General features: G+C 35.9%; 1 protein-coding gene across 1 annotated transcript in view; it reads right to left on the reverse strand.

The window, feature by feature from the left end:
- The window catches only part of Shab (potassium voltage-gated channel shaker cognate b), a 251,737-nt gene that overhangs the window by 144,741 nt on the left and 79,210 nt on the right, over positions 1–27,786 (reverse strand). The window contains exon 4 of the mRNA XM_089096523.1: positions 17,349–17,831. Coding sequence (XP_088952649.1) covers positions 17,349–17,831 — 483 coding nt within the window. The remainder of the gene's footprint in view (positions 1–17,348; positions 17,832–27,786) is intronic.

A 27,786-nucleotide genomic window follows, 5' to 3' on the forward strand; every position in this document is an offset into this window, starting at 1 on the left:
ACATTCTGTGGATTTTAATAGTTCCTTTTGAATGTCTTTCATTTAAAGTCAAGAGTTTTGTTGTAATTTAAGTTTTCAGAGTCACATTATCTTGATTTTTCTAAGTTTATTTTGAATTTATTTCTTGAAATGCAAGAATTTGAACATTTCAGTAGTGTATTGTTGGGCTTTACCTTGTCACAGTTACATTTTGTTGATTTTCATAGTTCATTTTGAATTTCTTTCATTGAAATGCAAGAGTTGGAATATTTCAGTAGTGTTTTGTTGTGCTTTACCTTGTCACAGTTACATTCTGTTGATTTTCATAGTTCATTTTGAATTTCCTTCATTGAAATGCAAGAGTTTGAATATTTCAGTAGTGTTTTGTTGTGCTTTTCCTTGTCAAAGTTAAATTCTGTTAATTTTCATAGTTCATTTTAAATTTATTTCGCTGACATGCGAGAGTTGGAATATTTCAGTTGTGTGTTGTCGTGCTTTACCTTGTCAAAGTTACATGCTCTTGATTATTCGATGTTATTTTGAATTTCTGTTTTGAAATGCAAGAGTTGGAATATTTCAGTAGTGTTTTGTTATGCTTTACCTTGTCACAGTAACATTCTGTTGATTTTCATAGTTCATCTTGAATGTCTTTCATTGAAGTGCAAGAGTTGGAATGTTTAAGTAGTGTCTTATCATGGTTTACCTTGTCATAGCTACATGATTTTTCGAAGTTCATTTTGAACTTCTGTCATGAAATGCAAGAGTTGGAATATTTCATTAATGTTTTGTTGTGCTTTACCTTGTCCAAGTTATATTCTGTTGATTTTCATAGTTCATTTTGAATTTCTGTCATTGAAATGCAAGAGTTGGAATATTTCAGTAGTGTTTTGTTGTGCTTTACCTTGTCACAGTTACATTCTATTAATTTTTCAAAGTTCATTTTGAATTTCTTTCGTGAAATGCAAGAATTGGAATATTTCAGTAGTGTTTTGTTGTGCTTTACCTTGTCACAGGTACATTCTGTTGATTTTCATAGTTCATTTTGAATTTCTTTCATTGAAATGCAAGAGTTTTGTTATGATTTACTTTGTTACAGTTAAATTCTCTTGATTTTTCGAAGTTCATTTTGAATTTCTTTCGCGAAATGCAAGAACTGGAATATTTGAGTAGTGTTTTATTGTGCTTTACCTTGTCAAAGTTACATTCTGTTGATTTTCATAGTTCATTTTGAATTTCTTTCATTGAAATGCAAGAGTTGGAATATTTCAATAGTGTTCTGTTGTGCATTACCTTGTCACAGTTACATTCTGTTTATTTTCATAGTTCATTTTGTATTTCTTTCATTGAAATGCAAGAGTTGGAATATTCCAATAGTGTTTTGTTGTTCATTAACTTGTAACAGTTACATTCTGTTGATTTTCATAGTTCATTTTGAATTTCTTTCATTGAAATGCAATGTCTTGTCGTTGGTTTACCCTGTCACAGCTACATTCTCATGATTTTTCAAAGTTCATTTTGAATTTATGTCGTGAAATAAAAGAGTTGGAATATTTCAGTAGTGACTTGTTATGCTTTACATTGTCACAGTTACATTCTCTTGATTTTTCGAAGTTCACTTTGAATTTCTGTCGTAAAATGCAAGAGTTGGAAAATTGGGGTCTTATTCCACCAGCCTGAATGGTGGAAATCCACTAGCTCAGTATTGGGGTGTTAGTCCACCAGCCTGAATGGTGGAAATCCTCTAGCTAATTATGGGGGTCACAGTCCACCAGCCTGAAAGATCGAAATACAATAGATAAGAATTGGGGTCTTAGTCCACCAGACTGAATGGTGGAAATCCACTAGCTCAGTATTGGGGTCTTAGTCCACCAGCCTGAATGGTGGAAATCCACTAGCTCAGTATAGGGGTCTTAGTCCACCAGCCTGAATGGTGGAAATCCACAGCTTTACCTTGTCACAGTTACATTCTCTTGATTTTTCAAAGTTCATTTTGAATTTATGTCGTGAAATGCAAGAGTTGGAATATTTCAGTATTGTTTTGTTGTGCTTTACCTTGTCACAGTTACATTCTGTTGATTTTCATAGTTCATTTTGAATTTCTTTCATTGAAATGCAAGAGTTGGAATATTTCAGTAGTGTTTTGTTGTGCTTTACCTTGTCACAGTTACATTCTCTTGATTTTTCAAAGTAATCCACTAGCTCAGTATTGGGGTCCCAGTCCACCAGCCTGAACGGTGGAAATTCACTAGCTCAGAATTGGGGTCTTAGTCCACCAGACTGAATGGTGGAAATCCACTAGCTCAGTATTGGGGTCTTAGTCCACCAGCCTGAATGGTGGAAATCCACTAGCTCAATATAGGGGTCTTAGTTCACCAGCCTGAATGGTGGAAATCCACAGCTTTACCTTGTCACAGTTACATTCTCTTGATTTTTCGAAGTTCATTTTGAATTTCTGTCGTGAAATGAAAGAGTTGTAATATTTCATTAGTTTTTTGTTGTGCTTTACCTTGTCACAGTTACATTCTGTTGATTTTCATAGTTCATTTTGAATTTCTTTCATTGAAATGCAAGAGTTGGAATATTTCAGTAGTGTTTTGTTGTGCTTTACCTTGTCACAGTTACATTCTCTTAATCATGGCATGGTTACCGCTAGGGCAACAGTCTAACCGTTGACGGTTTTAGGTATCTGTGAATAAGTTCTAAGGCAAGAGTGGAAGTTGGGACAAATTTTTGGAGGTGCCCACCTCACCTGCCCAGAGTCTCAGGCAAGTGACCCCAAATTTGAAAAAGTGGAAATTGGCTCAGATTTTCTAAACTGAGCTGAGAGAATGAATAGATACTATTGGGAAAGTGATTGGAGACACTGAGCATCCGTGAACAAGTGCTAAATTGAGAGAGGAATTTGGGACAATATTTGGGGGTGCTCAACTGCCCAGAGTCTCTGGCAGGTCGCCCAAAAATTTAAAAAACACACAGAGACGACAGACACAAAGAGACGAATCACGCGATGGCGCATACATAGTGAGAGAGAGAGACATGAAAAGTCGATGTAGCTTTATTTCATTTTTTCAGGTTAATTTGGACGAGGTTACGTGCGCGCACGTAACCTCGGCCAAATTCAGAAATTCAGGGTTCAGAGATAACCCTGAATTTGAACAGGGTTCAAATTCAGAAGAGGGTTCAGAAATTCAAAATGAACTTCGAAAAATCAAGAGAATGTAACTGTGACAAGGTAAAGCTGTGGATTTCCACCATTCAGGCTGGTGGACTAAGACCCCTATACTGAGCTAGTGGATTTCCACCATTCAGGCTGGTGGACTAAGACCCCAATACTGAGCTAGTGGATTTCCATCATTCAGTCTGGTGGACTAAGACCCCAATTCTGAGCTAGTGAATTTCCACCGTTCAGGCTGGTGGACTGGGACCCCAATACTGAGCTAGTGGATTACTTTGAAAAATCAAGAGAATGTAACTGTGACAAGGTAAAGCACAACAAGTCACTACTGAAATATTCCAACTCTTGCATTTCACGACAGAAATTCAAAATGAACTTTGAAAAATAATGAGAATGTAGCTGTGAAAAGGTAAACCACAACAAGACACTACTGAAATATTCCAATTCTTGCATTTCACGAAAGAAATTCAAAATGAACTTTTGAAAAATTAAGAGAATGTAACTGTGACAAGGTAAAGCACAACAAAACACTACTGAAATATTCCACGCCCTGGTTTATATTTAATAAAAACTATTCTTATTATTAAGGTCTCAGAATATTTATCTTCGCGAATGACAAGTAACGATTTTCCTTAAATTAGAATATTAGATAGATATCACATGTAAACAAGAAAATGCCGGTGTTTTAGGCGTAAATTTCTCACACCTAGAAGAGACTCACATCTCATTAGCCCAAATATACATGCTAATATTATCACTCTACTTGGTCAAAGCTACTTCTTTGCTTGCACATTTGCGACTTCGAAATAATTTTTTACACTTTGATGAAAGACTATTTAACCACTTTTTATTGATTTAACAATTTAGTGATGTCAATTCGCCAAAATTTATTGAGGGCAAAATGTATTTTTTTTTTCAAAATCTAAGGCGACGGGATTTTGTCACTTTTTTATTTTCAACGAAAATACCTGGAAAATACCAGGAAAATGCCTCAAAATAGAATTTCAAAATCTAGGGGGTAAAAAGATCTTAGTGGGCAACTTTCTACCCTGACCCTACAATTGACGTCACTGTATAAATTAACAATAAAGTTTGCTGGGTAAAGCAAGTCGGCTGTTTTTCTTCAGGCAATCTGATAATTTAAAAAGCTTGTCTAGCTTGTAAATAAAGTTAGACACTTTGGTGGTATGACTTACATATCCCAAATAAATAAATAAGGGCGGTATTCAAAAAAAAAAAAATTAAATTGGATTTTGGAGATATTTTTCAGGAGTATCAGCAGAAGAGCGATAATGGCGGCTGCTTAATCGCAGAAGAAATCAGCAGACTTAGACACATTTTATAATAGATTTTTGCATGGCTTAAATATCCTTTTATGGAATATCTGGAGTCTAACAGTCTTCAGAAATCAACATCGTAATTGATAATACAGAAAAATCGCAACAGGAGTGATCCAGGTAACACATCTGCACAATGGCGGAAATAAAATGAGTTTTTCTTTTGCCTGGAGTTAAAATGAACTCACCCACATTTTAAGTTCATATTTTTGTTTTTTAACCGCTAATGAAAACTTAAATACACATGCATAGACTCGGTCGCAAAGAAATCCTTCTTTGCATAAAAACGTCCATAATATACTGAGTTGTGTATATTAGACTCGAACCTGTATTTGTTGTGTTTTTTAGCACCTTTTTCGCATATTCAGATTCGATTATCATGAAAAAAGACTATACAGCAATAATAGACCCTTGCTTTCTTTTCAAAAGATTTTTAGTTTAAAATAAACTTATATACAATTTTAGTACTAAAGTTGGATTTTAGTATGTGTAGTAGCTTTAGAGAAATAAGAGTAAACAACACAAAATTTGGTCCTATAACGCATTTCACTTTAATATTACATCCGAAGCGCGCAAGGAAGAACAAAATATAGACAGCCTTCCACCGCCAACTTGTTAACTAACCCTATTAGCTAGCGATTTTCTGTTAGCCCTTGAAACAAAATGAAAGCAAACAATTATTGTTAGCTAACAATCCTCAAAGCATATTAATCGGATGTGAAATACAGAATAAAACAAGCTAAGAAAACTTGAGAATTAACTAGTTGAGTGGATTTGAATAGTCAGTGAAAATTTGCCTTCAAAACAATTTGCTAGCTTGGAAATATTACCTGACATGGATTTTCCCGAAATTGGTCGTTTTGCTTTGATGCTTTGTCGGTTTTTTGATTGTTGTGCTTTAATTTATCCAACGATTTCCTCCATCAACGATTCAATTTCTTAGAGAAATAGGACTAAGTAAAAAAAAAAATATAATGCAAAATAACTTAGCCACAAAATATTTGGATATAGCCTCGGGCTATACCAAAGAATTGGAGTGGGTTTAGTTATACTGAAAAGAGTTACACAATCACTTAAATTGAAGTGTTCTGGATGTAATGAAGCAAGAATTTTGTTATCATAGAATTCAGTTAGAAAATGAATCTTGCATTAAAATTAACAAACCCTTCGGGGCTACCTTAACTGCTAATCAGTTTAATCCTTTTTTTCTCCACCTTCATATAATCCAATCACTAATTAGAATCATTCACACTCCTATTATTCAAAACATTAATTAATATCGTTCATAGTGTCCAATTTGCGAATTCCTTATCCCTTTTTGCAAAAATGCCAATCAAAACAATTCCTAAATACGCAATTTAACAATCTCTAGTTTGCGATTAAAAAAAAACAAAAACAAACAAAAACAAAAAAGTAAAGTGTAATACTCACTCTCTTTGAAAAACCAAACCAGACTATACCCACCAAAACCAGACTATACCCATCAAACCAGACTATACCCACCAAACCAGATTATACCCAATAAACCAGATTATATCCCACCAAACCAGATTATACCCACCAAACCAGACTATACACACCAAACCAGACTATACCCACCAAACCAGACTATACCCACCAAACCAGACTATACCCACCAGAAACCTGTATGGTTGGCCTTGGTTAGTCAATAAACCAAATAGCACAAGATGGACCAGAAGTATAATACCATGTGAGGGAGTTCTGAATCTCTTTGAAAAGGTGTAGAGGCGTACGCAAATAGCATAGAGATTCCTAGGGCAGCAAGCAAATTCAATATGTACATACTACTGGCATGGTGCTGCGGTGAGTTGTTAGTAGTAGTAGTAGTTTGACACCCACGGGGAAATAACTACAAGCTTTGAACTTTGCTTATCGTTTACATATTTCATTGGTTATTGGTAAGTATACAGATATTTTATCGAGGGAAAAATTTTCGGCGGAGGAGCAGTTATTTTGTACGGGGAGATTTTCACATCGGGAGGGTAGTTTCTTGAGGGGAATTTTCCAGAGAAAGTTTACACGGGGGGAAACTTCTCCAAAATTATTGTGCAAACTCCGTTTTAATGTTTTATACACGGTGAGCCAATTTTGAACCTGCATTAGCTGATAAACTTTCAGATATTAAACAAAAAAAAAACAAATTTTTCTATCTGAAACTAAGGAAAACAATTAAAACTTAAAACGAACAGAAATTATTCCATATATAAAAGTGGCTGTCCCCTCCTCAACGCCTCGCTGTTTACGCTAAAGTTTGACTCTTTGTCACAACTCTAACTCTAAAAGTAATAAAAAATTAGCATAAAGATTGAGGTGTTGAGGAGAGGACAGCCCCTTTTACATAAAGAATAATTTCTGTTCGTTTTAAGCTTTAATGTCGCTCCTTACTTTCAGTTAAAAGACCTTCTTTTTTATTTATTTAACAAGACAAAAAGATTGTCCTTTTTGGCACACCATCTAGGGCCAAACGAAAATCAGCTCGTCCGCGGCTGGGGTGGGAGGATGTCATAGAGAAGGATTTAAGGGAAACGGGAACTTCCTGTGAGAATGTAAAGGGGGAGTCTTTGAATAGATTCGGATGGAGGAGGAGCGTGCGTAGTTGTGTTGGCCTCGGGAGGCTTGATGCTGCGCTGAGTTGCATATATATATATATATATATATATATATATATATATATATATATATATATATATATATATATATATATGAAAGAATAAACTTTTCATGGTGATTCCAAATATATAGAATTCATAAGGTTTTAAAGAAACTCATCAAAAGCAAATAACCTGAGAAAATTTGCAGAATTTCACTGAAAAAGGATAAAAAAAAGGTCTTTATGAAAAGAGCATCATAAAATTGAGCATATCAGAGAGCCCTAAAGTAGAGCTTTCAAGCACAATCTTAGCAAACTTGTAAATTCTGTATTTTTTAGTCTCTTATTTTCAATAAAAAGCTGTGAAATACTTCCCTGGCGTTTCAAATTGGTCTAAAAGTAAAAGTTTTTGTCTAGCAACTGGTATCTAAAGCTCGTAGGTCCCGATCCAACCCATGGTTGCATCTGTCGAAAAAAAAGGCAATATTAATGAATAACATTTGAACGATATTAATTAATGACCTTGATTTTAACGTCACACTGATAACACATTTGCCAATACTAATTTGTATTAGTGTTTAACAAAACACTAATTTATTCCCATCTACAACCTAAAAATACGACGTCTTTGAATCGTTCACCAAATTCATTTTGCAGATGGGATCACCCCTGGAAAAAAAAAAAGACAACAAATAAACACGCATTCGTGATCTTGCAAAGTTCCACATTTTTGTAGATAGAAGCTCGAAACCTCCGCAATAGGGTTCTCTGATACGCTGAATATGATGGTGTAATTTTCATTAAGGTTCTATAAAATTTACGGGGCTTTTCCCCTTTTTTCGAAAATCAGCCAAATTTTCTCAGGCGCTTAACTTTTGATAAGTAGCACTAAACTTGATAAAACTTATATATTTGAAATCAGCATTAAAATCTAATTTTTTTTATGTATCTATTGGTATCAAAATTCCGTTTTCTACAGTTTCGGTTACCATTGAGCCGGGTCGCTCCTTACTTACAGTTCGTTACCACGAACTGTTTGATTATACCCTGAAAAGTACACAAAATGACCTAAAATTTCTTACATACTAAATTGCATATTTCACTAAGAAATAATTTCCAAAGTTGTCATGACACATCATTTTTTTTAATATATGTTGGAGGTACTTATTTTCTAGACAAGATAGGATTTTTTCCGATATTGATAGGCAAATATTATAAACTGGCGCTTCTGTGACAGCTCTATTTGAAGTTTCTATGACAGCTCTTTCGATACGAAGTGCCCTGGTCTAAGAAAAAGAAATAATAATACTAATACATTGTGCCGACACCGTTCTTTACTTAGGCAGCACTATTGCGCTGCCTATTATTTCTTCAAAATAGAACTGGAAAAACTGATTTGTTTATATTCGATCTTTGGTTGTTCATTGAAACTCTACATTTGATACCTATCGTGTTTTAATCAAATAATACCCTGAAAAGTACACAGAATGACATAAACTTTTTTACGTACGAAATTGCCTATTTTGCTTAGAAATAATTTCCAAAGTTGTCATGACGCATCAGTTTTTTTTTTATATACCCTGAAGGTGCTTATTTTCTAGACAAGATAGAATTTTTTCCAATATCGATTGGCAAATTTTATGAACTGGAGCTGACATTAGTTTTTTAGCAATAAAATCTTTTCCGTAACTTTTCTATTTTGAAATTTTGAAGCAATTCTCTACATTTTGTGTATATTTTTCTAAGTGAAATGTCCTAGCTTTTACGTTAGACTGTTTAGAAATAAAATAACCTTGAGTAGTAAATGAACTTCATATTATCTCTTCGAAAACCTAAGCAGAATTTCAGTAATTCTTATAAATTTTGGGGAAATAATACCGCAAATTTTCATTTTAAAATACTGAAGTTCAGATTCTTCATATTATTTTCTAAGATTTTCAAATTTGTTGTTTGTTACACTTCAGACATTCAAAGCCATCAAAGTAAGCAAGAAAAGATGCATTCTTCTGAATCCGAAAATGAATTGCAGACCTACACAGTGATGCAATTTCTAAAGCTGTCATCGTACATCGATTTCTTTTATATCCTTGAGGTAACTTATTTGCTAAAGAAGGCCCAATTTTTTCCCCAATACGGATAAACCTTGGTCTTCTAAGAACTTTAATTTTCCAGAAATAAATTACTTCTGTGACTTATTCTTTGTTGAAGTTGTGAATTTACGAATTCTCTGCATTTTGACAGAGTAAAATGCCCTAGCTTCGAAGCATAAAATTCTAGAAGGCAAATAACTTTGAATACTGATTTAATTACATATCCTCTCTTCGACAATCTAAGCCAAATTTCCGCATTCTTTCATAACTTTTTGGAAAAAATACCGAAAATCCTGGTTTCAAAACAAAAGTTCCCATTTTTTTCAAAATTTTTGATTTTAATATGTATTATGTTTATGTCATGGAAAGTAAGCAAGAAGACTTGCAATATTCTATATCCGAAAATAAACCGTACGCAAAGAAATTTTACAAAATGTTTACAAAATGAAACGGTTACTACACACCCTTAATACTGGCAAAAATACAAACAATGCAGATACAGTTCTACGGAAACTTCTTGCACACAGAACATACTTCAGAAGTTCTCTAATTGTACATTGACCTTAATCATACATTTAATCTTTACAATAATCTTCACAATAATCATACCGGATCTGCAAACACGATACGTGAGCAAACACATTTATTACCCATTATATATCCTTAAAATTACAGTATTAACAATTACAGTTTTAAAAATTAATCTTAAAACTACATTATTATTACGTTACAATATTACTACATTAAATAACGTAATGATATTATTACGTTAAATAATTATTGCATTAAATATTACGTTGCAATATATATTTAATCTTTACAATAATCATACCGTAACTGCAAACACGATACGGGAGCAAATACATTTATTACCCGTTATTAAATAACTTAAAACGTTAAAACTTAAAACGAACAGAAGTTATTCCGTATATGAAAGGGGCTGTCCCCTTCTCAACGCCTCGCTCTTTACGCTGAAGCTTTTTATTCTTTAAAAAAAATAGAGTTGTGAGAAAGTCAAACTTTAGCGTAAAGAGCGAGGCGTTGAGGAGGGGACAGCCCCTTTCATATATGGAATAATTTCTGCTCGTTTTAAGTTTTAACGTCGTTCCTTACTTTCAGTTAAAAAAACTTTTTTTTTAATTTAATTTTTGAACGTTTTTGAATTAATGCAGGTTTTGATATTGGCTCACCGTACATGAATAATTAAAACAAAATTTGCATATTAATTTTACTTTTATTTGGTTAAATGGGTTTCTCGAAACTTGAATAATTTTATTTACGAACGTTTTTATTAGTAATAAATATACGTAACTTACGAATTAACTTACGTAACGAATTTGTATATTCATAGATTTTTATTACGTATATTAAGGGGTTCGCCCCTTAATCAATACCTCGCTCTTTAAGCTAAAGTTCAAATTTTGTTTCAATTTTTTTAAAATTACTCCTTAATTACAAAGGCCGTTAATTAGAATAAATACCTCTTACGAAAATAGGGAAAAATCTTTGGCTTAAAGAGTGAGGTATTGACTAAGGGGTGAACCCAATCATATACGTAATATTTTCTGTTCGTTTTAAGTTTTGATGTTGCTCCTTACTTTCAGTTGAAAAACTTTTTTTTATTTAGTTTCTGATCCTTTTCTTTAATAATGATGGGAAATCCGACACCCCCTTCATAGCAATGTCCCTTCCCCCATGAAAACTTCCTTCATGGAAAGATCCTCCCATATAGCTGCCGACCCCCCCCCCTCCCCCACCTACCAAAAAAAAATCCCGCCTGAAAACGTCTGTTTACTTCCCAATAACTAATACTATATGTTAACATTGGGTAAAGTTCATAACTTTCAGCCCCCCCCCCCAGAGACTTCGGGGGATTAAGTCATCCTAAAAGACCTTGTTATCATATTTTCGACCATGCTGAACAAAATGGCTATCTCAAAATTTTGATCGGGTGACTTTGGGAAAAAATGAGCGTGGGAGGGGGCCATCCGTGATCTTTCTTCTGGCAAAAAATGCAAAATTCCACATTTTTGTAGATAGGTACTTGAAACCTCTACAGTAGGATTCTCTTATACGCTGAATATGATGGTGTGATTTTCATTTAGGTTCTATAACTTTTAGGGGGCCTTTTCCCCTTTTTTCTAAAATCAGCCAAATTTTATCAGGCGTTTAACTTTTGATGGGTAAGACTAAACTTGATGAAACTTACATTTGAAATCAGCATTAAAATTTGATTCTTTTGATGTATCTATTGGTATCAAAATTCCGTTTTTTAGAGTTTCGGTTACCATTGAGCCGGGTCGCTCCTTACAGTTCGTTACCACGAACTGTTTGATGTGTAGTTACATTTGCTCCACAACTGTGATCCCAGTTGCTGCAAAATTCCAAGTGGTCTTGACATAGGAGGTCTAGTTCGCGTAGCAGCAGTACGTGGATGATTTTTCAAACAAACGTGGCTACAATGGGGCTCAGGCATAGCTCCTTCTCCGACAACAATTTTTCTAGCATTTTGCTTATACAGATAATAAGATGTAAAATGCTTAACAATTCCCAGATCTTTTGTCCATGTCAAATTGTCTGGAACAATGTGCTAATATTCAACATTTTCATCTTCTTTGATGCTGGTTGTTTGTTTTTAATAAAAGTGACTAGCCTTTTGTCTAGTCTGTCAAGACAGCATGCCAAAAAATTAAGCGTGATAACAACTATTTCCATTCTGAACAGCAATACATGAGCTTAATATAATTAAATTGAAATGACAAGTCAAAAAGTAATGTGACTTAATTATTTTGAAGGGTGAATGACAAAGGGGTGTTGAATGGACTGTCCAGCCCACAACCATAGAAGCGCCGATTCTTGATAGATTAAATAAAAAATTCAATTGAAAGTAAATTAAAACTTAAAACGAACAGAAATTACTCCGTATATGAAAGGGGCTGCCCCCTACTTAACATCTTTCTCTCTACGCTAAAGTTTGACTCTTTGCTTTGTCACTGATCTATTTTTCAAAGTAATAAAAAACTTTAGCATAAATTGTGGAGTGTTAAGGAAGGGTCAGCTCTTTTCATATACAGAATCATTTCTGTTCGTTTTAAGTTTTAATGTCGCTCCTTAATTTCAGTTGAAAAAAACTTGTTATTTGATTTAATTTCTAATTGTTTTTGAAATAATGCCAGCAAACCCATGAGATACAAAATGTTGTACCCGAATTTTGAAGGTGGTGTGGCAAAACTAATCCATCAAGAAGTAATAAATAAAATTATTTTTCAATATATTGATAATGGAAATTAACTTTTTGTCCCTAAGATTTCCAATTTTTCTACGTGCCTTTGTTTGTTTTTCTTCCTTTTTTTACAATCAAGGACTGCAATATTCTATTATGTGATATGTTTTTCATATATGCTGAGTGTTTGATTTCATAAACTGCTTTTGAAATATTCAAACAGGAATTGGTTTTATTTCTGAATCTGGCATCATAACATAGTTAAAAATTGGTCAAGGTTAGGCCAACTAAATAATTTTTGGGAAACAACTTTAAGGTTTAGACTAACTAAATACATTTTAGATGAAAAGCTCTAATTTCCACTATAGTTTACCCCAGTCCCCTAATGTCCCGTGCATTTTGCCATGTGTCACTCTCATGGGCACCCATAGGCTGTACTTAGGAGGGGGGGCTTACCTGGTCTAATCGGCACTTCTAATGCTGTATAACAGAAATATCAAAATAAAATATAATAGGCAGCGCGATAGCGCTGCCTAAGTAAAGTGCGATGTAGGCACAATATATTATTTATTTCTATTATTTTAGATCAGGGCACTTCTTGTGAAAAGAAATGTCATAGAAAATTGCAAAGGAGCTCATGGAGGGAAACCAGCCCCCCCCCCCAATGTCAATCATTTTCCCAAACATATCCAATCAAAATTTTGAGATAGCCATATTGTTCAGTGTAGTTTAAAGGTCCTGAATTGCGACTTTGAGGTTGACAACCCCCCCCCACCACACACCCAACCCTCAGGGCAAGGGTTGTAAATTATGCCCTGGGGGGATACAAAGTTTTTTTTCTAAAAAAGGTGGTCGTATAAACTTTGGAGGGGATTGTGGATTGGATTGTGTCAGAAGTTCTACTGGCCTTTTTAGCAGTCAGAAGTGGTTGTAGGTCACCCCCCCCCCTACACCAATCATTTCCCCAAACACATCCAATCGGAATTTCTGAGGTATTCATTTTATTCAGCGTAGATGAAAGGTCCAGAAATTATGTCTTTGAGGATGACCCGCCCCCCCCCATAACCCTCAGGGCAAGGTTTGTAAGTTACGCCCTGGGGGCATATAAGGTTTTTTATAGAAATGATGGTCGTATAAACTTCGGAAAGGGCTCATTGGATTGGTAATCAGAAGTTATAGAGCTCTTTTTAAGATTCAAAGAGATCAGAGGGAAAATACCCCCCCCCCCCCCCACACACACACACACGTGCGTGGTGTTTTACCGAAACGCATCTGATAGAAATTTTATGATGACCATTTGTTGTCGTAGAAACTTCGAAAAGGGATCATTCGGTTGGTAATTAAAAGGGCTAGTGCCCTGTTTAACAGTCAAAAGGGATTGGAGAGAAACCATCCCCCCACGCCCATCATTTCCCCAAACACTTCCAATCAAAATTTCGAAATAGTTATTTTGTTTGACGTACTTTAAAAGTCCAGAAACTATGTCTTTGAGGATGAAACCCACCCCCCACGTCCTCAGGGCAAGGTCTGTAAGTTATGCCCCGAGGGCATATAAGGTTTTTATGGAAACGATAGTCGTATAAACTTTAGAGGGGGATCATTGGATTGGAAAAAAATGTTTAAAAATTGTTCAAAGATCTCTTAATACGGCCTTTGGGGTTCTGAAAAAAACTGAGAGTATGGGGGTAAGGGTTCTAAGTTATACCCCGGGGACAAGTAAGGTTTTTATTAAGGGGTGATCTCGTGAACTTTAGAGAAGACTCATTTGATTGGAAATGTATAGTTCTAGTTCCATTTTAAGAGTCAAGCATGATGGAGAGAAAATTGCCCCCCACCTCCTCCCTGATATTCTCTTTGCCCCAAACGCATTCGATCAAAATTGTGAGATAGCCATTTTGTAACCAATAGTCCAAAGAGAATATAACAACGTCGTCAGTAATCAAATATAAGGAATATTTAAGTGGACGTTTAACTAAATCAAAACAAACTATGAGCATGTGGACTTTTAAAAAGGTGACAAAGCAATATCTCAAAAACAACAACGGCTCTTGTGTTTCAGTAGTATTTCTTAAAGAATTATGACAAAAAGTCAAATTTTAGCGTAGGGCCGACTAAGAGAGAGGGCCGACGAAGGGGCAGCCCCTCTTTCCCACATAATCATGGATTAATATCTGTTAGTTTTAAGTTTTATTGCTGTTCCTTGCTTTCAGTCGAAAAAAAAACTTGTTTTAACTCCATGTTTCATTTAAGTGTTTGTTGATGATGGTTGATGCAAGTTCATTCTATTTGTGCTTTTTGTGATGATCGCCGATGTAAGCTTATTATATTTGTGCTCTTTTTGTGTCCATAGCCGAATTTTTGGCCTTAATACACATATCTATCTATTATTAAGTTAGACCCTTAAGAGTAAGTTGTGGGGGATTTTGAACTAGCCAGGAGGCACTATGTGTATACTTTTGATACTACCACTTCAGTTAATGTAACTAATGACGCTAAGAGTAGGCTATTAAGGTGAGACTTTGGTAAATTTGCAGGTGGCACAATAATTTAGCTAGGATGAAAGCGAATACATCATTTGATGCCTTTTCTTATGCTCTTTCATAATTCAATAATCGTTTCTGTCGCAAATGCATCTTGAGCCCTTAAAGGGGCCCCAAAGGTATTTCATGTTTGTAACCCCACAAAGAAGATATCAACAGTAGTTAAGTTATTGAAAATTTGTTAAAAACATATCAACTACTTTATAAATAAGTTGTTCAAGAGTAGTATATTCCAAGAATACTTATTTACAATAATTAAAACCTAGTTTATTGCGCAACACAAATATAAATCGTTTTCCTAACGTTTCAAGTTTTTCAAATGCTGTCGACAAAAATAGCGCTGAATTTTGCAATTCGAAACTTTGCAGTCGACAATTCAGGGTATATTCCAATTCAGGGTGTATATTTGCACATTAGGGGGATGGGGATGGGGATGGGTAAATTTCATGGTAACTTTGCAGTGGATCATATAATTTAGCTAGGATGAAAGTGAAAACATCAGTTGATGCTTTTTTATGCTCTTGCATAATTCATGTAAAATACCTTCGAGGCCACTTTAAGGGCTCGAGATGCAATTTGCGACAGAAGCGATTAATTAATTATGAAAGAGCATAAAAAAAGGCATCAAATGATGTATTCGCTTTCATCCTAGCTAAATTATTGTGCTACCTGCAAATTTACCGAAACTTTTAGGAAGCGTTAGGGGGAGTTCTAATTAAACGAAAAAACTGTATGCATACAGGTTTTCAAAAAGGCATGTAAGTAATATCATAGGCAGCATCACTCTATAATAGCTAGAGATATTATTGAAACATTTAAAGAAGCCAATTCGATTTAAAAATAAAAAGTTTTAGTGTCCTTTCTAAGAGTAAAAAGAGATTGGAGGGCAATCAGTCCGTCTCTCAAGCCAACTTATTTCCCAAACACATCCAGTCAAAATTTTGAGACAACTATTTTGTTCAGCATAGTAGAACGGTCCAGCAACTATGTCTGTATGAATATTGGGCATGTCAACCCTCCACAATTATGCAATTGTCCCGAAGTTTCTCCCAACATACAAATAGCAAGCCAAACTATGGATTATTATAGAAAAAAACCCGAAAAGATATAAACAAAAAATATATGAAAATTACTATGTCAAAAAAAACGAGCAGAAAATAATTAAAAAAACAATTTTCCACAAAATAAGTTTTTCATGGAAAAGTAAAGAGCTCCATTAAGCCAAAAATAGGCAGAAATGAAGTCAAGTAATCGTCCAAGCGTAAAACTACCATAAATCACTATCAATAAATAAATGAAACTCAAAACAAACAGAAATTAAAAGAAATAGCCGAGTCAAGCCAACCAGCAAAAATTAACATTAGTAAGGCTGATAACCCCCATGCCTTTCCAAGACCTGAACATAATTTGCACTTTACTAAAAACAAAATACGTTTCAATGTTTTTACTTTTTGTACTTAAATAAATGCCAAAAATTTAAGACTTTAAGGAATAAATATAAGTATGGGTATATTAAACTGACAAATCGAGATCATTTCTTATTTGGTTTGTTTTTTCAGTAAAGCCTAAATTATGTTCTTGTCTTAAGAAGGCATGGGGGGTGTCAACCCTAGTAATGTTAATTTTTGCTCGTTTCGAGTTTGACTCGGCTATTTATTCTAATTTCTGTTCGTTTTGAGTTTCATTTATTTGTTGATAGTGATTTATGGCAGTTTTACGCTTGGAAAATTACTTGACTTTATTTCTGCCCATTTTTGGCTAAATGGAGCTCTTTACCTTTCTTTGAAAAACCTATTTTGTGGAAAAAGATTTTTAAATTTATACAAATATAAGGCATCTTCATTCAGCCAGAGGGGCTGGAACCCCCTGTGCCCCCCCCCCTTATGGGCACCCATGATCACTCTTGTTTTCACTGTGTACCCATTAATTGAATCAATGATGACAAAATCAAGAAACAGAAATACACACAAGAAATATATAATTTGGGCTATATATTTCCAAAGGAGGGAGAGGCAGTAAAGTATCAAATAAGTGGCTTCAAAATGTGTTAAATACTGTTTTTTAAATATTATAAAGAAATAATTACTTTATTACCATGTTTCCTTCTCAATAGCCCCATTTCTCGGCTAATACCATCGGTTCTTTCTGGAAAATAGTGCGAATTGAGAAAAAGAAAATATAAATATAGCCTTAGGCATTACCTGGCCTATTAATGGATTTCCAGGGAAGTGAAAAGATAGGTTAAAATATAAGCTCAATTTATCAAATGTTTTGTAATTAGAAAAAAAAACATAGCAAAGAAGGGATAAAAATTTCAAAAAACATTCAAAATAAAAACATTTCAATAAAAATTTCTAAAACCTTTGGTAAGCATAAAGAAATATTGCACTTACTTTATTAGGTACTTGACTTGAAGGACAGCAGGGCTCCTCACAAGGCCAATGCCTAGGGGCAAAATGAACACGGTCTATAGATTCTGTCCTCTGTCTTTCAAGAGCATCCAATGCTTCACAGCCTGCATTTGTAAAGGACTCACTTTTGACAATAAATCCACTAGCACTTTGTGGCACACTTCTTTTGCTTATTGGGTCTACACATAAACTACTCTCTGCAACACGATTCACGTCTAATATAGTCAAAGATGTATTTAAATCAGGCATTGAAGGAAAAGCTGTGCAGCTGGCCCATGTGTCAGAGCTGTCGAAGCTTGCCATTTCTGTCCGCCTTGCAGCAGCAACTGATTCTGGGTTTAGGTGCTTAGGTGATATATGCTGAGGATTTCCAACTGGTGAAATTATAGGCTTCAGTTCAATAGCGGGTGTGATTGAGTCATTATTTGAAGAGAGGTTTACGCCATCTACGAAGCTCCTCATCTCCTGCAACACAAGAAAAAAAATTATACAACGTGGATAAACCGAGAAACAAACTATAACTTTCAAAGGTGGTCGTTTACAATCTTAGAAGAAATATAGAGCTTTTAATTTGCTGACATTCAACGAACCCTGGCTCTATTTTTTCCCCAGAGAAGACCGTAGGATAAGAAAACAAAATAAATATCCTACCGATGCAAAATATAGGATTTTCCTTGTTGCTTAAGGTGGAAGACAGTGAACCGCCAATAAAGATTTTAGAAAATTTAATTAATGTGTATGTTATTTCAATTAGTTTTCATGTCTGATGGGCTTGAGACTCTTTTGAAACTACGAAACTAAGAGGATATAAGATTAGACTACTGGAAGGGACAGTGATGACAGTGGTCAAATATGGCTCTAAAGCATGGGCGCTCCAAAAAATGGAGGAAGATTTGCTAGACGTTTTCCACAGAAATTGTCTACGGATTGTTCTGGGTACCCGACTGAATGAACGTATTTCAAACAGGCGGCTGCACAAAAAGTGTGGTTCGATCCTGTTCTCTTGAGCGATAAGGAGAGAAAGGTTGGAATGGTCAAAGCTTGTTCTACGCATGAAGGATGTCGGATTACCAAAAATTGTTCTTTTCGGCCAACCATTTAGAGACAGAAACAAACGGAAAGCAGGTCGTCCGTGGTTGGGGTGGGAGGATGTCATAAAGAAAGATTTGAAGGAAATGAGAACTTCCTGGCAGAGTGTAAGGAGGGTGGATTTGAATAGAACGTGATGGAGGAGCAGCGTGCGTAGCTGTGTTGGCCTCAGGCGGCTTGGTGCTGCAAAGAGTTGTTAGTAGTTGTAGTAGTATTCTGCAGAAGATTTGATATATAACTTGAGCATCATATGCTCGATTAGTAGAAATTCTACACCAAATGTTTGAAATATGATCCCAGATAATGTTCGCGAGGCTACGCATCTTTCTGTATTCTAACCTTACCTTATACCTTAGATCCTCATGCAGCTCGAGAGGCGAGTAGGGCATCCAGAAATAGCCACCAGTATTTCGTAGTGTCTTTTTGTGAAGTGATTTAAATACATCAGTTGAATTTGAATTAATGTTACTTATTTTAAAATAATTTTAGTTGTGTTCAGTATAATACATTAAAATAATGCTTATTTCAATATTTTTCACTTGGTGGTCTTTTTAAAAACCTTTTTTCTAATATTGGCTACAAAAGGCCGTGGTTCTCTCCTTGCTAGCCTTCAGCTACTCCTGCAGCCATGATACATCCCAGACTGAGAATCTGGGCTTTCGAAATATTATCCTCAAATTAGGAGAGCACAAAAGCCAAAAAGCGAATGAAAATTGTTTTAATTCATGCGTGTTTCAAAGTATGCGGTATAGGTGACATACTACTTAAGGGCTTGTCGTTATAAGAAAAGTATACTTTTAACCGCTTACAAATATACAAAACAGAAGCGAAGTAAAAGAAAAGAAACGTACTGAAATACAAAAAGAAAAAGACAACATCTAAGCAATACAAAATGCAAAATTATTCCAAACAGCACTCGCAAATAATGCTAAATAGCAGAAAATGAAACAAACAAGCTATCTTAATTTTAGACACGTCGTACACCAAACAATTCATGATATGTAAAGGGCCGGGAATAGAATATTTTAGTAAAATAACTATTCCTGCAAAACAATGGGGAACTTAACAAAATTTCAAATGGTGAAAAATCTCTTCAACTGCTCAGTTTTAGACAGTTTTTCTGCTCACTTACTTTTGTGTGATTTAAGATCTGTGATTGAGTATCTTTTATTATCTAGCTTTAAAACTTTGTATCTTCTCCATTCCACGTAAAGCACTTTTCAAACTATATCTTTCAACCGTTCACTCACCACTAGAACAAAACAAGAGTAATTTTTAGCTTGCTCATTTTATGCTCTTTTTTATGGCTAAAGTCGCATTTGTGATAGTTCATCTTCACCCCCCCCCCCCCTGATGGCTCTATATAGAGCCCTAGGTAGTATACAAAGCAAAGATGACAAAAAAAATGATGTTATTAGGTATCTTATTCTATGCTCCTTTTCAGCATAATAGTCATTACTCCGACTATACACCCCTCAACCCTGATGAACACTGTATAGCCCTAATAATATATTCATTTGTCGTTTTTTTATTGTTTGATCCATTGTAAAACCAATCACCTTGTGTAGACTCCAGAATCAGATGCAGTGCTATGCATCAAACACTATCAAAGGGTATCAAACAGTCCGTGGCAACGAACTTTAAATAAGGAATGACTCGGCCCAATAGTAACCTAAACTCTAAAAAACAGAATTTTGATAACAATATATACAATTGGCTTTTTATGCTGATTCCAAATATATAATAAACAATAAGTCTAAGATCGATAAATTTTGTCTTACTTTTAAAAAAGGGGAAAACATCCCCCAAGTTATGGAATCTTATTGAAAATTGCACCAGTAGCTTCAAGGTATCAGAGAACCCTAATATAGAGGCTTTAAGCTACCGTCTGCGAAAATGTGGAAAATTCATATTTTCTGCCAGACGAAAAATCAAGGATGCGTGTTCATTTTTTTTTTTTTTTTTGCCTTCCCAGGGGTGATCGTATCGAATAAATAGTTCTAGAAGATTGGAAGAGGGCTTATTTAAAAGGAAATCAAAAGTTCTAGTCCCCTTTATAAGTAACCAAAAAGATTGGAGGGCAACTAGCCCCCCTCCACGCCTTTTTTCCCCCCAAAGTCGGCCTATCAAATTTTTGAGATAGCCATTTTGTTTAGCATTGTTGAAAAGTCCAATGGCTTTGCCTTTGGGGATGATATGACCCCCAGAGCAACAGGGAAAGGGCTGCAAGTTATACAATTTGCCAATTGTTTTTAAATAGTATTTGTAATTAGCAAGTATAAAAAAATTCTGGGGGGAGGGATTTTCTGCGAGGGAATTTCTTACGGAGAGAATTTTCCGTTGGGAGGCAAGTTTCTGGGGATGATCTTTCAAAAGAAAATTTTACACCGGGGTAAATTTGCCAGAATTCCTATATGAAGCTCATTTTCTTTGTCTAACTTTGTCTTTGGCAACCGAATTTTACATGTGGATATTTTCTGGGGAAATTGTTCTGGGGAAATTTTAAGTGGGATTGGAATTCTCCGGGATATTTTTCTGTTGAAGGGGATTTTCTGTGGGAGAAATTCTCCAGGGGGAATGATCACCTGAAAAAATTCTCCATAGAGAAATAATCCGTGGGAGAAACTTCCCATTGGAGAGGGGGGGGGGTCTCAGGAAAATTTTGCACATGGAGGATTTTCGGTTAGAATTGAGAAACGATCGGAAATTAAAGAAATTAAATAAGAAAACAAATGTTTTTTCGAATGAGAGTGTGTTTGAGTTTGATGAGAGTATGATGAGATAGTTTTTTTTAAACTAAGGAGAATTTTCCAGCCAGGATCTTGAGCAAGAAATTTTCTGGAAGGAATTTGCAGCAAGGATGGAATTGTCCGCTGGCATTAAACCGGGGTAAAGGGAGAGGGAGCAACATTAAAAGGAAATTATTCCGTATATGAAAGGGCTGTCTCTTCCTCAATACCCCACTCTTTATGCAAAAGTTAAACTTTTTGTCCCAATTCTTAAAGAACGATTCCTGAAATACAAGGCCCCGTTTAATTAGAAAAAAGAATTTTTTAAAGGTGCTTAAAACTCTAGCGCGAACAAAGGGGTATTGAGGAGGAGGTAGCCCCCTCATGCACGGAATAATTTGTGTTCATTTCAAGTTTTAATGTTGTTCGTTACTATCAGTTGAAAAAAAAACTTTTTTTTTATTTAATAACGGAAAAGATTCATAAAGTTATTGAACATGAAGTTTCAGGCTAGGGATCACGTTTGGATTTAAAGATACATGAATAACAGAACATCAATTAAATTAGGTCATTATTCCAATGATCTGGATGTTCCACTTGTAGTACATATTTGGGATTTAACATTGTTGTCAACTACCGCAATGCCTGTTGTGGCTGTCGAGTTGAATTTATTATTTTTAAGTTTTTTCTTTATTGCTAGGTAATTGGGTGGTACAACGGTGATGTTGTTCTTTGACTGCCTGTTATTGTTACTGTCGATTGGAGTGAAATAACTAAATAAGCCACGCCTTTTTTATGTGATGCAAATATTTTCCTTCTTGTTCTGGATAGACTGCCGCAATGCCTTTTGAATGCCATTGTACACTGAGAAACAACAGCTTTCATAAGCCACGCCCCTACTTACTGCATTCACTAGAGAGGTTATTGCAAAGGAAATTTTCAAACTCTAATTTCCTTTCGGGGTACCTGTGTATTATCCCGAACACACTTAATAAGTTTGCTTTGTTTGATCTGAGTAAAACCGGTTCTTCTCTCGTATTCGGTTATGTTTAACTTACTTTCTTGTGAAATAAACTACGATGCAGGTATATTTTAATTAAATCTTTTAATATATAGAGTTTGTTAGGTTAGGTATTTAATATAATGCTTTCTGGGCGGCCTGCTTTCCATAATTATTTGTTGTAGTTTCCATAATTTTGTTACTAAAGTATTATATTTCTAACATATTTTGGCATATTTCATTATGATTGACCTAACTTCACTTCTTGAGCGGGGTCGGGATAATGCACAAGTACCCCTTTTGGTATTTAATGAATTTGAAGAAAGTAAACCTAACAGGAAATGTGTTATTTCAAGAAACCCAACTTTCATATTCTTAAAAGAAAAGTGTGAACTAGATACATTAACGTCAGTAAAAAAAAAAATAACGCTCAAATTTAAGAGCCGACAAGTCAAAAAAAGGAAATTTGCACGTATATTTTCGTCACATTCATGATTTGCGGCCTCTTGAAAAAATGGCATTATATAAATTACGTAAAATGCTACTTCGGAGACCTCTCAACTGCAATGAATGAAGTTAAGCTATTTTTGAATTACAATTTAATCTAATTATAGATTGTATTGCACAGGGATTTCAATCTATATTAGTTGTACTTGGAAATAGTTTTGGTCAGTCGCAAGGGGGGTTCAAACCCTCTAACCCCCCGCCCCCACGGGTTAGAAGGTTTGAACCCCCCCCCCTCCCTGAAATGTTTGTCCGACTCATAAACATGGTAATATAAATGAATACAAACAAACTTTTGATGTTTTTTTAAAGTTATTTTTAAGAAAAAAAATCCCCCCGAAAATATGATTTTGTAAGCCCCTCCCCCTCCCCCCAAAAAATCTTGGATACGGCCCTGCTTTTAGGCAATATATTTTATCTGTAATGAATATTATTACAGATGTACGTCACATGCCGTACATCCTATTTATGATACTGTAAATATGTGTTTTCAACGTTTATGAAATTACTCTTACTGTTTCTATTGATTTCTGAAAGACTTTTGATACAGTTGATTTTAAGATTTTAATCAAGCGATTAAGCATCTTGGTGTGAGAGGTGCTTGTTTAGATTGGTTTGATAGATTTTTTACGCGGTAGATCTATTCAGATTGTATTTACTGGTTTTATATAATCTCCTTTCGAAATTAATTTCAGCGTTCCTCAGGGTTCAGTTTTAACCCCCTCTTATGTCTGTTTTTTTTTTTTTTTTTTTGATACAATGCGATTTTACTTGCCTGAGTGTTTCCTTACATCTTTAGCGGATGAAACTACCATCACCGCTTCAAGTAACACATCGGAGGATTGGCTGGTGAAAGTTAACAGGGTATTGATGTCATCAATACCCTGTTTAAGTCTCTTGTCAGCTAATGAAAAGAAAACGAATTTAAAGTTTGAAGTCCGGCAAATGTTAATAAAAAGGTATTTTTTTAATGATATGGCTTTACCACAGGTGAATGAGGTACGTTATCTAGGTTACTTCCTGGATTGTAATATCATAGGCAAAGCTGTAGTGTTGCCTATAGTAAAGGCCATACGGCTCCAATGTTTTATTGTTTATTATTATTATTTTTTTTTTCTCAGAGGCACTTCATATGGAAGGGGTTGTCGTAGAAACTTCAAAGGCGGATCATTCGATTGGAAATCGAGAGTTCTAGTGCCCTTTTTAATAGTAAAAATGATTGGAGGGCAACTAGCCCCCCCCCACGCCCACCATTCCCCCAAACACATCCAATCAAAATTATGAGATAGCCATTTTGTTCAACGTAGTTGATTTCCAGATAGAAAATATATTTTTGAGGAGGATACTCCCCCACAACCCTCGGGGCAAGGGTTTTAAGTTATGCCCTGGGGGCATATAAGATTTTTATAGAAGGCGTTGTCGTAGAAACTTCAAAACAGGCTCATTCGATTGGAAATTCAAGAGCTAGTGCCCTTTTTAATAGTCGAAAGTGATTGGAGTGTAATTAGCTCCCCTCCCCCCCCCCCCACACCCATCATTTCCCCAAAAACATCCAATCAAAATTTTCAGATAACCATTTTGTTCAGCATAATTGATTTCCAGATAGAAAATATATTTTTGAGGAGGGCACTCCCCCACAACCCTCAGGGCAAGCGTTTTAAGTTATGCCCTGGGGGCATATAAGGTTTTTATTGAAGGAGTTGTCTTAGAAACTTCAAAACAGGCTCATTCGATTGGAAATCAAAGGGCTAGTGCCCTTTTTGATAGTCAAAAGTGATTGGAGGGTAACTAGCCTCCCTCCCCCCCACGCCCATCATTTCCCCAAACACATCCAATCAAAATTTTCAGATAGCCATTTTGTTCAGCATAGTTGATTTTCAGATAGAAAATATATTTTTGAGGAGGACACTCCCCCACAACCCTCAGGGCAAGGGTTTTAAGTTATGCCTTGTGGGCATATAAGGTTTTTATAGAAGGTTTTGTCGTAGAAACTTCAAAAGAGGCTCATTCAATTGGAAATTAAAGGGCTAGGGCCCTTTTTAATAGTCGAAAATGATTGGAGGGCAACTAGGCCCCCCCCCAAGCCCATCATTCCTCCGAACACATCCAACCAAAATTTTGAGATAACCATTTTGTTCAGCGTAGTTGATTTCCAGATAGAAAATATATTTTTGAGGAGGATACTCCCCCACAACCAGCAGGGCAAGAGTTTTAAGATATGACTTGGGGGCAAATAAGGTTTTTATAGAAGGCGTTGATATGAAAGCTTCAAGGCAGTCTCAATTAACAAGGATTTCAAGGGGCTAGTGTCCTTTCTTATTGTCAACAGCGGTCGTAGGTCCCCTAGCCCCCCCCACGCCCATCAGTTCTTACCACATCTTCCATACACCTATTGAGACATCCATGTGGGTCAGCGTAGTTGATTTTCAGATAGAAAAAATGTTTTTGAGGAGGACAATCCCCAACAACCCTCAGGGCAAGGGTTTTAAGTTATGCCCTAGGGGCATATAAGGTTTTTATAGAAGGTGTTGTCATAGAAACTTCAAAAAAGGCTCATTCGATTGGAAATTCAAAGGGATAGTGCCCTTTTTCATTGTCAAAAGTGATTGGAGGTCAACTAGCCCCCCCTACACCCATCATTCCCCCAAACACATCCAGTCAGAATTTTGAGAGAGCCATTTCTGTTCAGCGTAGTTGATTTCCAGATTAAAAATATATTTTTGAGGAGGACACTCCCCCACAACCCTCAGGGCAAGGGTTTTAAGTTATGCCCTGGGGGCATATAAGGTTCTTATAGAAGGTTTCGTCGTAGACACTTCAAAACAGGCTCCTTCGATTGGAAATTAAAGGCCTAGTGCTCTTTTTAATAGCCGAAAGTGATTGGAGGGAAGCAAGCCCCCCCACGCCCATCATTTCCCCAAACACACCAAATAAAACTTTTCAGATAGACATTTTTTTCAGTGTAGTTGATTTCCAGATAGAAAATATGTTTTTGAGGAGGACACTCCCCCAGAACCTTCAGGGTAAGGGTTTTAAGATATGGTCTGGGGGTATATAAGGTTTTTATAGAAGGCGTTGTCGAAGAAACTTCAAAAAAGGCTCATTCGATTGGAAATTCAAAGGGATAGTGCCCTTTTTAATAGTCGAAAGTGATTGGAGGGGAACCAGCCCCCCCACGCCCATCATTCTCCCAAACACATCCAATCTAAATTTTGAGATAGCCATTTTGTTCAGCGTAGTTGATTTTCAGATAGAAAAGATGTTTTTGAGGAGGACACTCCCCCACAACCCTCAGGGCAAGGTTTTTAAGTTATGCCCTGGGGGCATATAAGGTTTTTATAACAAGGCGTTGTCTTAGAAACTACAAAACAGGCTCATTCGATTGGAAATTAAAGGGCTAGTGCCCTTTTTAATAGTCGAAAGTGATTGGAGGGTAACTAGCCCCTTCACCCCCCCCCCCCACACCCATAATTTCCCCAAACACATCCAATCAGAATTTTCAGATAGCCATTTTGTTCAGCATAGTTGATTTCCAAATAGAAAATATATTTTTGAGGAGGGCACTCCCCCACAACCCTCAGGGCAAGGGTATTAAGTTATTCCCTGAGGGCATATAAGGTTTTTATAGAAGGCATTGTTGTAGAAACTTCAAAACAGGCTCATTCGATTGGAAATTAAAGGGCTAATGCCTTTTTTAATAGTCAAAAGTGATTGGAGGGCAACTAGCCCTCCCTACATGCCCATCATTTCCCCAAACACATCCAATGAAAATTTTTAGATAGACCTTATGTTCAGCATATTTGATTTCCAAATAGAAAATATGTTTTTGAGGAGGACACTCCCCCAAAACCTTCAGGGCAAGGGTTTTAAGATATGCCCTTGGGGGCATATAAGGTTTTTATAGAAGGCGTTGTCATAGAAACTTCAAAAAAGGCTCATTCGATTGGAAATTCAAAGGGATAGTACCTTTTTTAAGATTCAAAAGGGTTATGAGGGCAACTAGCCCCCTCCCCCACGCCCATCCTTCCCCCACATACATCCAATCAAAATTTTGAGATAGCCATTTTGTTCAGCGTAGTTGATTTTCAGATAGAAAACATGTTTTTTAGGAGGACAATCCCCCACAACCCTCAGGGGAAGGGTTTTAAGTTATGCCCTGGGGGAATATAAGGTTTTTATAGAAGGCTTTGCAATAGAAACTTCAAAAAAGGCTCATTCGATTGGAAATTCAAAGGGATAGTACCCTTTTTAATAGTCAAAAGTGATTGGAGGGCTAATAGCCCCCCCCTACGCCCATCATTCCCTCAAACACATCCAATCAAAATTTTGAGATCTCCATTTTTGTTCAGCGTAGTTGATTTCCAGATTGAAATTATTTTTTTGAGGAGGACACTCCCTAACAACCCTCAGGGGAGGGGATTTGAGTTATGCCCTGGGGGCATATAAGCATTTTTTAAAAGGTGTTGTCTTAGAAACTTCAAAACGGGCTCATTCAATTGGAAATTAAAAGGCTAGTGCCCTTTTTAATAATCGAAAGTGATTGGAGTGTAACTAGCCCCTTCACCCCCCCCCCACACCCATAATTTCCCCAAACACATACAATCAAAATTTTGAGATTGCCATTTTGTTCAGCATAGTTGATTTCCAGATAGAAAATATGTTTTTGAGGAGGACACTCCCCCACAACCCTCAGGGCAAGGGTTTTAAGTTTTGCCCTGGGGGCATATAAGGTTTTTATAGAAGGCGTTGTTGTAGAAACTTCAAAACAGGCTCATTCGATTGGAAATTAAAGGGCTAATGCCCTTTTTAATAGTCAAAAGTGATTGGAGTGGAACTAGCCCCCCCTACACGGCCATCATTTCCCCAAACACATTCAATCAAAATTCTGAGATATCCATTTTGTTCAGCATAGTTGATTTCCAAATAGAAAATATGTTTTTGAGGAGGACACTCCCCCAAAACCTTCAGGGCAAGGGTTTTAAGATATGCCCTTGGGGGCATATAAGGTTTTTATAGAAGGCGTTGTCATAGAAACTTCAAAAAAGGCTCATTCGATTGGAAATTCAAAGGGCTAGTGCCCTTTTTAATAGTCGAAAGT

The sequence above is a fragment of the Artemia sp. Qi Xiang Cuo genome, chromosome 11 (genome assembly GCF_049724085.1).
Source record: "Artemia sp. Qi Xiang Cuo chromosome 11, ASM4972408v1, whole genome shotgun sequence".
Lineage (NCBI taxonomy): Eukaryota > Metazoa > Arthropoda > Branchiopoda > Anostraca > Artemiidae > Artemia > Artemia sp. Qi Xiang Cuo.